This window comes from Protobothrops mucrosquamatus, unplaced genomic scaffold, assembly GCF_001527695.2.
Source record: "Protobothrops mucrosquamatus isolate PMUCROS unplaced genomic scaffold, P.Mucros_1.0 scaffold_57, whole genome shotgun sequence".
NCBI classification, from domain to species: Eukaryota; Metazoa; Chordata; class Lepidosauria; order Squamata; family Viperidae; genus Protobothrops; species Protobothrops mucrosquamatus.
The window spans coordinates 389,077-404,815 of record NW_015386133.1 but is presented as its reverse complement, the minus strand read 5'-3'; the positions used below and the strand labels follow the sequence as shown (position 1 = coordinate 404,815).

At 35.4% G+C, this 15,739-nt stretch overlaps 1 protein-coding gene across 1 annotated transcript in view; it reads right to left on the bottom strand.

The window, feature by feature from the left end:
- ACSS1 (acyl-CoA synthetase short chain family member 1) overlaps positions 1–14,933 on the bottom strand; it is a gene marked incomplete at its 5' end in the record, with an annotated part of 26,097 nt that extends 11,164 nt beyond the window's left edge. The window contains 7 exons of the mRNA XM_015812054.1: positions 2,464–2,556; positions 2,914–3,051; positions 6,834–6,981; positions 7,798–7,950; positions 8,485–8,660; positions 8,758–8,957; positions 14,827–14,933. Of these exons, the coding sequence (XP_015667540.1) occupies positions 2,464–2,556; positions 2,914–3,051; positions 6,834–6,981; positions 7,798–7,950; positions 8,485–8,660; positions 8,758–8,957; positions 14,827–14,933 (1,015 nt within the window). The remainder of the gene's footprint in view (positions 1–2,463; positions 2,557–2,913; positions 3,052–6,833; positions 6,982–7,797; positions 7,951–8,484; positions 8,661–8,757; positions 8,958–14,826) is intronic.
- Positions 14,934–15,739: the final 806 nt, after the last annotated feature.

The following is a 15,739-nucleotide window of genomic DNA, read 5'->3' as shown; positions in this document are numbered from 1 at the left end:
ATTTTAGAGTTATAGTAATTTTATATTTGTTTATCGTATGAATGGATAGCTTTGGATAGATTAAAATTATTTTGTAATTATTCCTGGGTTTAGCTCTGGGAAGTCCGGGGGGGGGAGGGGGGAAAAGGATAAAAATATATAAGAATTGATGTGTTTATTAATTATTTTGGAAGTATATTTATGAGGATGATCCTTGCTGCTACCCCAAACTGCTTCCGGTTGGTGCTTGAGAAAGAGGTTGGGAAGTAGGAGTGAAAGGAGGAAGGTGGAGTGGTTGAGAGTTTAGGGGGAGGAAGGTTTGGCAGGTGAAAGAGGGGGAAGCGGAGAGGGGGCAGCGGGGATCATACGTAAATTATATTTTCTTTTGTGTACTGATGTTTTGTATTTATATCCATCAAATTCATGTTTATATTTTATTATATTTGAAAATAATAAAAAAATTAATAAAAAAAACAAAACATTTCTCCTGGAAAATCACTCTTAGAACAGCTTTCAAAAATCTGTAACTTGCCAAAGGATTTCATGCAGCCTTTCACCTAATTACAAAAGTCGTATTTAAGTGATCAGTTCATATCTCTGGTAACTATTATCTGTCACCTTCTTTATAAGCAGTGTCTTGGAGGAAGAAATGTCACAAAGAGAAATGACAAAGTTAAGAGAGAGAAGGGGGGAAAATATAATAGAGGTGATCCTGCTCACTTCTTGCATTGGCCAAGAGTTTCTCCAGACCAGTCTTTCTTCTCTCTGGCAACTACCATATACTTTCCAAGTAAAAAAACTCCTCCCATTCCTTATAAGAGACTAATATTTACACCTGTCAAATTCAGCAAGAAACACATCCCTAATTTTCTCCCTGGAGTTTGCTTGCTACAAATAAGTGGCACCCTGCCATGCCATGAAATTCAGTGGTAATGACAGAGGCTCCAAAGCCACATTAAAGAACGAAGTTCATAAGTTGATGATTGTGCATATTTCCCTAGTTTGGTATAATAGTAGTTAAAATATCACTTACATGTGTGTGAGCTTGCCAAAGAATCAATACTGGAAATTTTACTTGTTCTACCATATTGTCACCTTTTACTAGAAGGGGTTTTTTTCATGATGAATTCATATTTTTGGAATTTTCTCCTCATGGAGATATATATGTATGATCTCAAGATTGATGGCATAAAAACCTGAACATTTATTTCAATCTTCCATTCAATATTTAAAAATACTATGCCTTGGGATCTTATTCTTAACTGTATTTTCACATTTTGAATTCTTTTAGGCTGCACTGTCTTCAAATTGTTAGCTTATTTGTGTTCGGCTAAGCAACTCTACATGAACAGAGAAGAGTTAATTGTAGCAGCTAATACCATGTTGACATGTACCATGTTGGTGATTGTGAGGTTCTGGAAAATTCTATTAACCTTGCTCTGTTTGTTGACCCTGTTACTGTTCCTTCATTTTCTCTCATGGTATATGATCACACAGAATATTTTTCTCCTATCGTATGAACTGTAAGTAAATGTTTGCTTATATGAAGATGGTGTAATTTTTTTAAGAGGTTCAGTTGGCTCAAGGAGGGGAAAAGAGAACAAAAGAAATGAAAATAAAAAGCGGAGCTGAAGCCAGTTAAAAGTAGTAATCACAAGACTCTCCAATAATTTTGGTTCTTTGCCATACCTTTTGCTACACAGAATAACTTATACCATACAAAGACACTAGCCAAAAGCAGAAAAGAGACAGACTGTGGCTCAATAAGGAATGGAGGGGAAAAGTCAAGAATGACATAAAGCTAAAAAGGGGAAGTCTGGGAGAAAGAAAAGGAACCTGCTTCTGAATAGTAAGGCTTAAAGAAATACATTTGTAGCCCTTGAGGTGAGATTTTAAAGAGCAAAAAGCAGATTATATATGAACATACTCAGAAAGATTCAAAATTCAGAAGTCATTAGAAAAAAATGAACATAAGATTTTTCAGAAATTAAATCTTGTTACAGATAATACAGTTACAGGAAATTACAGATAATACAGTTACAGATAATACAGTTACAGATAATACAGTTACAGATCAGATAGGGTAATGTTTCTTAGCCTATTTCTATGTTACAGCTAAACATAGCATCATATTTTAACTATTTTGAGTTACACATTGCATTTCTTTTTTCAGTGTCATAAACCTATCCAGAATCCAAGGCCCAGAAATTCCTATTTGTAAAATGTATGTGTTTTAAAAACTATTTCACACAATTCTTTTACTGAAGATCACAAACATAAATGAAATAAATGTGCAGTACGTATACAAAGCATGAATGTAAATGAATGCAATTCAGAACTTAAGAAGATACACTGTAATTATTTTATTTTGGAAAAAAATGCCACAATTATCAATCTGCAAAATCTTTAGCACCTTAATGTCTGAAACCAGGCTATACTGTTACTTTTGTGGTGATATTTTTCCATTCTTTATATTGATTTTACCTGTTTGCCACCAAGTGTCCACAAGGGTACACCTTTTGTCTCCTACCACACTGTAGTACCAGTGCCAAGCTTCATGATTTATCGGTTCTCCCACTACAATTCAAAACAGCAAAATAAATAATTATGATATTTACAGTATTAAGGATATTTTATAGCTGGTAACAAAACAACTTAACTTGAAGACTGGTTAAAGAAACTGGATGTGACCAATCCTATAAGATAAAAAACTGAGAGAAGAATAACCTGCTGACATTACTCAATGCTATGAATTCTTTTTGTAAAAAAAAAAGAATAACAGAAAGAAATAACAGAGAGTGACCTCTATGGTCTTTGCAAGAATCACTGAAAAGAAAAAGAAATTTCCTGCGAAAGGCTCTGTTTTCCTTCCATAGAAAACTAGCAAATGCCTGGATTTTAAATAGACATAAAATTTAGTTTGTCCATTCTCACCTGATCCAAGAGTAGTAAGAGAAGATCTGTCATATTTCTTCACATATTCATCACCATACTTCAGCAACAAACGTAATGCAGTTGGAGCACAGTAAAATTGGTTAATTTTTAATCTTTCCACAGTTTCCCAATAGCGACCTTAAAACAATATATATTAAGAAGTAAGCTCCAGAAGTCTTATAAGCTCAGAATATATATTAAATGAGAATGAATATCTGGAATACCTACACATTTTGAAATACACAACTACCCCCTTATTTTAAACAAATACAATTGAAAAAATACTGTGTTTGTGTTTCACATTATTTTGAAGTATCAGGAGATGGCAGCACCTGACTGATTTTTTCCTGGGCTCAGAAGCTAAAGAGTGCAAACTTAAAATACTTGGGTGGCAGATCCCAAGGGAATATTAATGAGAGAAATTGAAGAGTCCATCTTGGAAGAAAATAGCGGCAAGAATTGTGAGAGCTTAATTTTTATTCATCAAAATAGCTTTTAAAAGCTATTGAATAAAAAGCTCCTTCAAACTGAGCTCAGATCTCCAAGTCAAAGTAAATTTTAATTTAATTAATTCTGCCCAAAATCTGATTAAAATTCAAATTGAACTTTGACTATAAGTATTTTTATAATTTATTTATCTCAGTGGTCTAACGTGTATTTTTGAGTTGCTGAAGCAAAACAATATATTATATCTTAAATATTTTGTATAATTCAGAATTTAGGCCTGAACAATTCATCTACTAATTTATACAAGGATGACATAGCTCTTTAATCAGACCCAAACAAGGACTTTTGGCATTTCATTTATATTTTTAAAAAGTGTAGCAATAAGTTTATTGTGTACAATCCAACTCTTAAGACTAAAATTTACTCTTTGGCCTTGCATGCTATCTTTTCATTACAGGTTCAACTGAAAATATTTTGGGCTGTTTTGTAATTGCTGCATCGTCCATAACAATCTCCTGTATTCTGGCCCTGTTTTGACCATCCATACTTTCCATCTTTAGCCATGAAAAATAATTGGTGCACTGCTGCATAGTGAAAGGAAGGCTCTGGAAAGCCCAAAATAGCACTGCTATCTAATACAGCTGAAAACATCAGATTGGAGAAGGCAAAAACAAAACAAAACAAAACAGAAAGCAGTCCCAAAGCAATAGCGCCAAAAATCCCCTTCGCATTGCTAAAAAAAGAAGGCCAAAAGCAGCCCCAGATAAACATTAAAAAAAAACCTCTTAGTGCTGAGGGAGGAAAAAAACCCACATAGGACTTTTTGGTGCATTGCAGCTCTGTGGCTGGTTTTCACTTTTTTTGTGCAGCGCAAAGTGGTTTTTTGGCATCACAGCTCTGGGGTTTCTTTTGGCCTTTTTCCCTCTCCTGCGGCAAAAGCACAGCTCAGCTCAGCTCAGCTCAGCTCAGCCCAGCCAGCAGCCAGGTCAGCATTGACAGCAGCAGCCACAGCAGCAAGAAGATGTCAAAGGTTAAGAGCAGAGGGCAGGGAGCCAAAAGGGCATAGATGTGGGGGGAGAGACAGGTAGGTGCAGCAATTGAAACACCCCTGCAGTTATAAGTGCAGGCAGGCTGCCAAGCCCCTGTATTTTGATCATGTGACCATAGGACACTGCAACAGCCATAACTTCAAGCATCTGTTGGATGTCTTTTCATTTAGGACTGCTGAAAACTTAGAATGGTCATAAGTCAAGGATTTACTATACTATTTGACACAGCAGTCTTCTATTAGCAAACTAGAGAGAGAGATGCAATTTTTAGTAATTCCCCAGCCAGCCAGCAGCGACTCTTCAAGATATTTTTTTCCCTTGACCTGCTTAAGAGGTTTAAGAAATTCTAATGTAGAAGAGGAAATGGCTTTGAAAGGAGGAACAGAGGCTACCAAATCAACAGTCAGATAAAATAACCCAGTGGTGGCGAACCTATGGCACGCGTGCCAGAGGTGGCACTCGGCGCCCTCTCTTTGGGCACACGTGCTGTCACCTCAGCCCCGCCTTCCCCCGTGACCGTCTCCTCACCAGCAGTCCCCCCGGAGGAGAGTCGCCCCTGAGTGTGGCCCACATGGAGCAGCGCAGCCAAGCACATGGAGCTGGGCAACGAGGACAAAACTCTGCCCTCACACTCCATTGTGCACAGATGATGCTGCAGGGTGCGGGTGGAGGGCATGGCCGCCATGGCGTTGGGCCGCCATGGTGATCTGCGGCGGGTCGTAGAGGTGGGCGGAACAGGGTAGAGCAGGCTGGGGGCAGGAGTGGAGTGGGCGGGGGCGGGTTTTGGGCACTCGGTCTCTAAAAGGTTCACCATCACTGAAATAACCTAAGCCTGGTCAAGAAAGTAACTTAATAAAATGTCTCAGACAAACCCCTTTTTAGTTCAAATAAAATTAAAGGGAAGGAGGGGGAAAGCACATTGGGACTTACAAGATTCTGTTACAATAGAAGTAGTACTGACCTACATGCCATTGATTTCTTAGTCTACTTTACTTCGTAGGGCTGACACCTCCAAAACAATCCTAGTTATTAGGGTAATATTCCAGCGTGCCCCAATTTGTACAGTTAAGGTACATTTCTGGGGAACCTTTTCTAAAAAGCTGTGTGAATTCTTGTCTTTTTCTTATTTGATATCTGTACATTTTCTGATACATAGGCTTTAAAATAAATAATCCCCAATATCAAGTCTTTTTTTTAAAAAAAATATCAATACTGCTATTTCCATACAATTTCCAATGAGGATACAGTCTCAAGAGTTTTGGCTGGGGAAAGATTAACTAGTATCAGTACACTTTATTTGATGCTAGAATTCGTTGTGCTTCAAGGTCCAGTAGGAATAGAATATCCAAATTTTCCACAGTGGAATCCAGAGTGAAAAATAATTTATATCCCCAAATATGGCATAGCAGCTACAGAGAGGAAGAAAAACTGTCTCCCCCCCAAAAGCAAAAAAATGTTAAACCTTTACTGAATTCAAATAATTTCCTATCCACAGAAAGTCAATCTGGATGTTGCCCGGGTTAATAACATAACAAACCTAATGTAATACTTATCACATACAGCAATCATAATAACCAAAATATTTAGAAAAAAATCCTTTTCAATATCTGGCTTCTGTTGATTTTGTGTTGTTAGCTTTAATTTATTTTCATTTTTTATTTCATACTAGCTGTACCCAGCCACGCGTTGCTGTGGCTCAGTCTGGTAAAAGTGTGTGTTGCTTTTACGTCCAACAGATGGCGCTGTTTTTCAAAAAAAGCATGTTTTACCCGTCACAGGTGTGACATCTATATAATATAGATGTCACACTGACAGGTAAAACATGCTTTTTATATATAATATAGGTATATAAAAACACGCGCGTATTCGAATGCAACGTTGTGTCAAAATTTCAAAGCAATCGGTGAAGAACTTTCGGAGATTTAAGATTTTGAACAAACGAGCACTTACATTTTTATTTATATAAGATAGATGGCACGAGTATTCAAGAAAGAAGAAAGGGCTGTATAAAAAGCAATACATATGCAGACTTGCTCTCTACTGATACCAGTAAACTAAGGTTGCAGGCAGGATGTTTTTTTTTTACACTTTTAAACCCCACCTTATTATTTTTATAAATAACTCAAGGTGGTGAACATACCGGTACCTAATATACCTTCCTCTTATTTTCTCCACAACAACTCTGTGAGATGAGTTGGGCTGAGAAAGAGTGACTATCCCAAAATCTACCAACTGGCTTTCATGCCTAAGGTGGGACTAGACTTCAAAATTTTAGTCTGATGCATTAACCACTAGACCAAATCGGCCCTATATGGAGAAGCAAGTGGTTAACCTTTAAAGCTTCACAAGAAAGAAATGATTGTATCATGACTAATTGCCCTTTCTTATGTCTATATTTCTATGTGTTATATTTAAAAATTCTACCTGGATCTGGATAAACAGGAGTACTTTCAAACAAAACTGTGGTGCTTCCGTTGCAAAGTGGTCCATAGACAACATAGCTGTGTCCTGTGATCCAACCAATATCTGCTACACATCCAAAAACGTCATCTTGTTTGAGGTCAAAAACATGCTATAAAGACAATATAGCTGGTTAGAATCAGTGTATATTAATGAAAAATTATTACGATCAAGAAATACTTGTCAGTAGTCAATATATAATCATCCTTTTGTGAAGAAATAAATCAATCACAAATTCAGGCAAATCACTTTTCATGGCTTCCTATCATGGATTCAGAATTTAAAGCTTGTATGAGGAAATTTATTCCAACATTAATTACAGAATAAACAGATTTTGTTATCTGCTATTTTATTAGATGAAAGCAATTTCAAGTAACATTCTTCCTACAATTTATCATTCTTTCTTTCTTTGAATAGTAAAGTATATATAAAAACCTGTTATGAGATACACGGTATAATTAACCAACCTTGTAATAGGTGCATTTGCCTTGAAATTTGGCCAAATAGCCCAATTTTTTTTAAAATGTAGCATTCCAAAATTAAATTAAAAAGTCTGCTTGAGAATTATGTTTTAGATTAGATCTGCTTATGTATAATTTTTAGGGCTCTGCAGCAATCCAAATTCAAAGGAGGAAAAATGACTTAGAGCATGTGATTAAAGAAGATGTATCTTTTACAGATATGCAGCTTTTTAAAGAAATTGCCCACAGATACTTTGTGAACACCTTTGTTTATTCTGCATCACCCTTTTCTCCTCAAATCTAGATTGTTGCATAGTTATAATAAATTTCATACTAGTTGAGAAATCATTTTTTAGCCTCACATCATATTCAAAATGTCCAACTCTGCCAAATTTCATTATCCACGTGATTTGCACACTATTGATAGTACTAAAGTAAAAAAATAAAATCAAGGTTTCTACTGATACCTTATGAGTTACGGCAGTATAAAGCAGATAGCCAGCCTGGGTATGAACAATTCCTTTAGGTTTTCCTGTGCTTCCTGAAGTATAAAGCATAAAAAGCATATCCTCACTGTCCATAATTTCAGAGGGACAAACCAATGCTTCCTTAGCCATCTCCTAAAAAAAGCATTTTTTTAAATTGACAATTAAATGAAAAGTGGAGCAATAGTATATTAAATATTCTCAAATACATACCAGAGGTAAGTTTTTCCTTCTTCAATATTTTTCACATTTCACAAAGAAATAACAAGTGCACAATGCTATTTTGGCATGTAAAGCACCAAAGGCAATAATTATTTGAAAACTCAATTTAAAATTCAGGTTCCATGCCTTGAATGGTATAAATTAGATGTTCAGGAATACTGAATTCAATACTTCTCCTGGAATCATGGCCATGAATGGTTTTTATATATTACATAGTAAAAAAACTATTGTATATTCTTATCCAAAGACATTTTATTTTGCTTCAGCAAGCCACATTCCTTTTGGATTCATAAGTATTCATAAAAATAATAGGTTTGGCATACAATTGCTAAAAGTGTGAGCTAGAACAGAGAAATAAAAGCATCATACAACATATTTTATCAGCTTCATTCATTTCCAATTTGATTGGAATTTATCTGATTAGAAACACGAACATGATGAACCTACTTCTTCAAGGAGAATATCATGACTGCATGTATGGATTTTGCTGTCAGTTCTCTGGGCTACAAAGACACACTTGACACTTGGACAGTTCTTTACAGCTTCATCCACGGTGTTTTTCAGTTCTAGGATCCGTCCTCCTCTGATTCCCTGGTTACAGGTGATCACTGCTTTACATTTAGCTAGCAAGAAAAATAATTTATTTTGCATTTTCCCTGCAATAACAAACCAATCCATGAATTATTATCTAAAAAGTTTTTTTTTCTAAAAATTACTTACCATCATTTATTCTCCCTGCTAAAGATTCTGCACTGAATCCAGCAAATACAACTGTATGAACAGCACCAATTCTGGCACAAGCCAACATGGCAGTCACTGCCATTGGAGATACAGACATATAGATAGCAACTCGGTCTCCCTTTTTTATACCATTTCTCTTTAAGGTATTAGCAAGGCGACAGGTCATGTCCAAAAGTTCCCTGCAATGTAGAAACAAATGCCTTGTCATTTTGTTTAACTTTATAAATATTATATTTTAATCTACAAAAAAAATCCGGATAAATATTTATCAAGCAAACTTAAACATAAATCTAATTCATTTAAGTTCAGCTTTGTAGACTTAATTTCTGCTCTTTACCAAGATAATCATAAATTAAACAAGCACTGTTACAACAGCAACAATTTTAGAAGCAATTTAAAATGCAGAGATATTACAAAAACAACTTTTAGATATAATAATGTAATCATTTGGATAACTAAACTTGCTGAGTTAAAAAAAACTAGTTGAATTTCTTAAATTATTGATATTATGAGAAATATCTAGTATTTGTCGGCATTCCTAGCATTAAAACTACATTAAAGAATACTTTGTAGGAAGCATGTTTCTTTGCTTTTGCTAAGTCTCAAGATCTGTTATTTGCCTATTTAAATTCATTTTGTGAAAGTAATAATAGCCTAATGCCAAATCAAGAATATCATTTTAAGAAAAATATTTTTTCTTCTTTTTTTGTTCTCTTTGCTGTTTTTAACAGTTACTTTTATAACTGAAATGGATTACCAAAGGAATGAAAGAAAAGCACATTATTTGCCAAGTACTATATAGTACCTTTATGACAAAACTACTTTATTACCTGGAAATCCCATCAGTCCATGGTTAGTGAACTATCACTTCATTTTTATTACAACTTTCTTATATCAACATTGTTCAGAACTATGTTTAAAGTCCACAGGCTTCTACATAGTAAAATTTCATTTTCATAAATAATTTGTTGAGGTCAGAATTATACTTCAGAATTCTGACCTGTGCTTGTCTCACAATACTAATGTGGATATCAGAAGGCATTTCCAGCGGAAGAGATAGAGAGAAGGAGGTGTTTAACTCTTTCTTGTAAGGTCCATGGATGTTCATCTGCAACTGTGCTGTGGCCATGCCTGGTTGTCCCACTGTGCTTTGAGATCAGAAGAAACTCAGCTGCAGGGGAAAGAAAAACAGCCTAGAAAGGATTCCAGGAAAGGCCTGGCAAGTGCAGGAGGCATTATATATTTTGCCTTCTACATACTACTACTTTGAGCAGATTTATATTAATCAGGAAATACCAGCAATTCCTGTTTTCATGAGGATTTCCATAGATGGAACGTAGGTCTTAGTCATCTCTCCCAGACTAAGATGTGAGATAGATTGAACTATTTTGCTTCCATTAGATAATATATTTTATATTGCTTGTTCCACTGATCTTGTGAGAGTGAGCTAAATAATATGAAAGCAAGATAAACTAGTTTGTATACAAAATTTGTAGTTTGCATACAAATTCTCCATCTTTATTGTAAAATATTTTCATTACAAACTCCATTGCTATTCATGACAATATGTTCATATTGCTGTTTCCAATACCTTGGAAATTGTGAGAGCAATTTCTAATCTTAATTTACAGTGAGTCATTATGGTAAGGTGGAATATCTTTGAATGATCTGAAAAGCTTCTTCTAAGGTTTCTTGCTACTTGGTCTAAATTGTTTATTAGATAAATTGCCAACAAACATAAAAGTCAACATAAAAAACTCATTTCAAAATAATCAATCAAATACTTCTGGATTGTCAATCACCCCCTTTAAAAGAAATCTTCTGGAGTCCCAAGCAAAAGATCAAAGTCCTCTCTGTGTTCTGGTCCCTGCCATCCCTCACAAAAGTAGTGTCATGGCCCAGAGTTCAGATGACTCCCAATCTGAAGAAGCTCTGCCACTAAACAGGAATGCCAGCCTTAGGAGATACCAAGCCAGAATTACCTGAAGCTGATCAAACATAGGCAGCATCAGAATAGCTGGAGGAATCAAAAGATGAAATAAGGCCTCCTAGTCCTCAGACATGGCAAATAGAGTCGAGAGCAGAGTCAAAGTGCTCCATAAGTCTCCTTGCCAAGCAAGACATGCCTGTCTTAACTAAAAACAATTGGCAAATAGCTCTGGCTCCTATCTCTTTTAGACTCCTTCATGTTTCTGATCTTTGCATGCATACATTTCATTACCCAACTAGGTAATATAATCAGTAATGAAACATCTGCAAGCAAACAACCAAGCTTAGAGAGCACCAAGGTTAGGTGTCTTTTCACTCCATTTTTTCCACTTCCTCTGAAAACTAGGGAGCTACTCTGGATCAGAGACTGGGAAGAGGCCTCACAAGGGAAATCTCACCCAGTTACCTCATCTTAGATATCAACTCTCAGAAAATTCTCAGGATCCACCAGAAGCCTTAGCTAGACCATCTCAATAGGTCTACATTATTTTGTTCATGATTTGCAGCTGGGCCAGAAAGTGATTTTAAACATGGTAAAGGACAGATAGCATTATCCTCCATATTGAGGTCACATCTTATCTGCTCTAAGGTAAAAATGCAATCCAATATTTAATCCTAAAACAGGTTGAGTCTGGAACTCTTAAAAATAATTACCAGTCAGTACAGACAACCAGATTGAGAAACTATATAAAGCAGTTTCCTATATTCCTATTGTAGAACACAGAATTCACTTCCTGACAAATCATCTAGGACTACTATATTTATGAAGAAAGAAAGTTGCTCCTCCCTAATTCAATAATGCACAACAGATAAGTGTGTTGTAGTAGTGTCCATTATGTGCACACAAGTTAAAATTACATCCAAAGCTAAAATTGTGCATTACTTCATTGCAGGGCTTTTTTTGTGATAGAATGCCCAGAACGGAGTTCCGGCATCTTTTTTGGATGAAACCTTGTAGGGTAGGCAAGGCGGGTTGTATGACGTGTGAGTTCCGGCACCTTTTTTTTTTTTTTTTTCAAAAAAACACTGCTTCATTGTAAAAATACCTGTGGCTTTCAGTTCAAGCCACATGCAGTTAAGCTACAGATGGAATGCAACCCACTAGTTTGCCCTTATCTAGAAATCCTTGGGACTGAATAGAGGAGCAGCCAGAGGCCTACTAATTTTAAAAAATATATTATTTTATCTCTTTGCATTGCATAACTTTCTCCACTTATCCTTCCAAAAGGAGAGAGGAATACTGATACTCTAAAAATGTTAACAGCTCCCTTGTGCTAATAGTGCCTAAACAGAAGAGTGTTAACAGCATAAATGTTTTCACACAGTATTTATTCACTTGCCAATTTTATAATATGAATATCATCACACTTCACAAGAGTACATTTTACTCTGCAAATCAAATATTCTTTTCAATTAATGTATTATATTCAGGTGCAATGTACTTATGCTGAGCATAACAAAGGAATGTTGTTAGAATGCTAATCCTTTTTGATTAACTCAGGCAGTAAACTGAGAACTTTATTTAAGATAAAGAAAGCTGATTCTTATTTTTAAGGAAATAACTTTTCAGCAGCTTTTGATTACAGAAATAAAAGTACAGTTTGATCAGTAGTATTTAAATCTTTGTGAACTTTTGTTGATCATACTAGTTTCTATCCTTTTTTGGAGGCACTTCAGAAAATGCACTGCAATTATAGTGGTCATTAATCTATCAATACGGCTTTTAGGTTAAAAAAAAAGATATACTGTATTAACCTTCAGCATCCAAAGTGTGCCTTCCAGCAGCAACCATGTTAATTCCTGCATGGATTAATGGACAAGATCATTCATGAAGGATGCCTTCACAAATTATATTATCCTTATATGGAAGATATTTCTATATACAGTACAAAGCCAAAACAATTGTACATCCACATCAATTTGTTACTGTAAGTCTAACCAAGTAAAGTACTGTGCTATAATAAAACAAAAGACAATCTTCATGCTGTTGGTGAACTGTGTATACTAGCTAAACAACCTAAATCACTTTTCCCCAACCTTGTGTCTCCAGCAGAATTTGATTCATAACTCTCAGAATTACCAGCCAACTAAAAGTTGGGAATTTGAGTTATAATCCAATGCTTCAAAAGTAAACCAGATTGAACAGGCTCAGCTGGCTATATAGTTTTTGGTTTTGCTCCATCAATTCAGAATAATCTGGTAGCAATCAAATGAAACATCAAAATGAGGAGTGAGCTCTGTACACAATAGCTGAATTCAGTCAACATGCTAAACTATAATATGGTTTGTTTAGTATTGGTTTACTATATTGTGTGAATTTAGTCATTCTGGTTTATATATGTAGCAACTTATGACTTATGTTGAATGAACCCATCCCATTGTAATTTATTTTATAAGCCCAGTTAAGCAAACCATAGCTTAGTGGAATGTGTTAACCAGAAGAATGTGATTAACTAAGAATGTCATTTTAAAAAATTACATACAAATAAACAGCAATAAATGAAGTTTTGAAGGTTCCATACTTTAGTTTCCAGTAAATTCATAACATTTGGTTTCTTGAAACCCAATAAACTATAATTTGGTTAGCTTATTATAGATCAGCTAACTAGGTGGGCAGTGTGCATCAGATTACTATTTGAATAAAACACCAGGTACATCCCAGGTTTGGAAAATAAAAATAAAATCTCAGAAGAAAATAATGGGAAACCACTTATGCACTATTGTAAAGAAAATTATGTGAACACTTAAGGATTCAATTCAAGAAAGACTTGACATTAACCGTGGCTTGATGTCTTATGTGAATACAGCCAAAATAGTAACCTTATGGTTTAGATCAGGGGTGTCAAACTGCCGGCCCACGGGCCGGATGTGTCATCTGGAAGCCATGCCCACCCCATTGCCGGCAATGGCAAAACCGGCCCGATACGTTGTGCAATGTCACGTCACGAGCTTGACATGTCTGGTTTAGATCTACAGTATGTGTAAAGTCACACAATTATGATATTTTAGTAAACTATAGTTAAATTAATGATGTATCAGAATGCAATACAAACATACTTAGTATATATGTCTGTATGTGTGTGTGTGTATGTATGTATGTATGTATGTATGTATGTATGTATACACACACATATACAGAGTGCCTGTTAACAATCTGAAGTAGTGGAAGCAAACACAAACTTACCATTTCATCAGATGCTTGTGAAAGAAGCAAAAGATTAGCAACAGATGAAGAAGAAATACAAACTATTTTGTTGATTTATTTTTGCTGCAAATTCTTATTTTCTTTCTCACTTTGGATTATTATCTTCACATTTTGCCACCCAAAGTTGCTTAGGTGAAATGGGTGGCCATATAAATTGAAGGTTGTGGAATGAAATTCTTATACATATCAGACTAAACTACTGATTGCTAATGCTGAAATAACTATGCAATATAAATATAATTCTCACCTTGAACACGATACAGTAAAAACAATTTAATTACAATCAGAATTTTGCAATACTCACAGTGATCTGTCATAACAACTGTGACTCTCTAAAAAGGGGTTAGCAAAATACTGCAAGATAAGCAAACTGAAACTGACTACCAAATCTATTCACTAAAATATTACAACAACTGGACTAATGTGATGAAGTTACATTACATTGCACTTTACAACCACATTACTTACAGATGGTAATTCTGGTCCCAACTGCTATCAGAACCTGAGGTCTACCTGTATTAATGGATGTGAGCTCATTTTCAAGCCAATTTATGTCTGGCTCTCAATTCTAGTTGCTGAAGGATGTTATCACAGAGACATCCTACTTGTGGGCTTTCCAGAACTTTTAATTTGCCACTATGAATCCAGAAAGGCCTTTGCTACATCCAGTGGGTTCTTTTATTTTTAATCATCCTAAACTATTTTGATGAAATAAATATTTTCTTTTCTGGAACAAGATGTCTTTTCTAAGATTAGTATTATCACAGATTTTCCACAAAAGCAAGCAATAATATATGACTTTTCCAAATTCTGCACAGATAATTTTGAAACCAAGTAGGAGGAACATGTCATACCTGTAAGTTATTTTTTCTTCAGTACCAGGCTCATCTTTTTCCCAAATCAAAGCTACTTTGTCTGGTATATGTTGCACATGCCGATCCAAACAGTTAACTGCAAAGAAACAAATTGTGAAAAAAACAAAGCATGTAGTTTGTTACTGACTGAAAGTGCTTACCATCTTGAGTGATTTAAAAAAAAAATCCTCTGAAGCTATTACTGTACAAGCCAATCAAGAGAGATAGTGGCAATTGTAGATATTACCTTAGAACTACTGTATTAAGAGGCACAAAACATTTGTGTGTTTTGATCACAAAATAGAGAAGAATGTGTATTTTAATCTATATCGTATGACTTGGAGATGTTTTGCATCTGAATGTGCATTTGGACTGAGAAGCCCTTTTGACAACAACCTACATGTTCATCATCATGTAAGTACACAACTGTAACACATATGTTAGGTTGCTTTTAAAGATAACTTGGAAAACCTGACTGGTCCAAAATGTAGCTAACTAGGTAAGTAGGTCTCGAAGCATAATACCTATACTTCAGTTGCCGCACTGGTTACCGAGAGGTTAAAGTACTGGTGTCAGTGAGAAGATGGTTGTAAAAGAAAAAAGGCACTACTGTTTCCTGGCATTTCCCTCGAAAACCAAAAGGAAAAGCGAGACATTCCCTCTAAAGGGGTACTTCCTTGATGGCTTGGTTACTTTCTCAATTTAGGAATGATGCGGGATTTCAAAATGCCAGAAGACAGAAGAAAAACAAAAATTGGAAAGAAGAATGCCAAAGGTCTAAGGTTAGAAGAAGAAGAAAAAAAAGAAGCCAAACATGTTGTGTGAGAGATAAACTTGCAGCTGACAGTGTATAAATGTGTTTTTGGAAACTGTGCAGAGCTATTGAAGAACTTGTTGCAGAACAGGGGAGGAG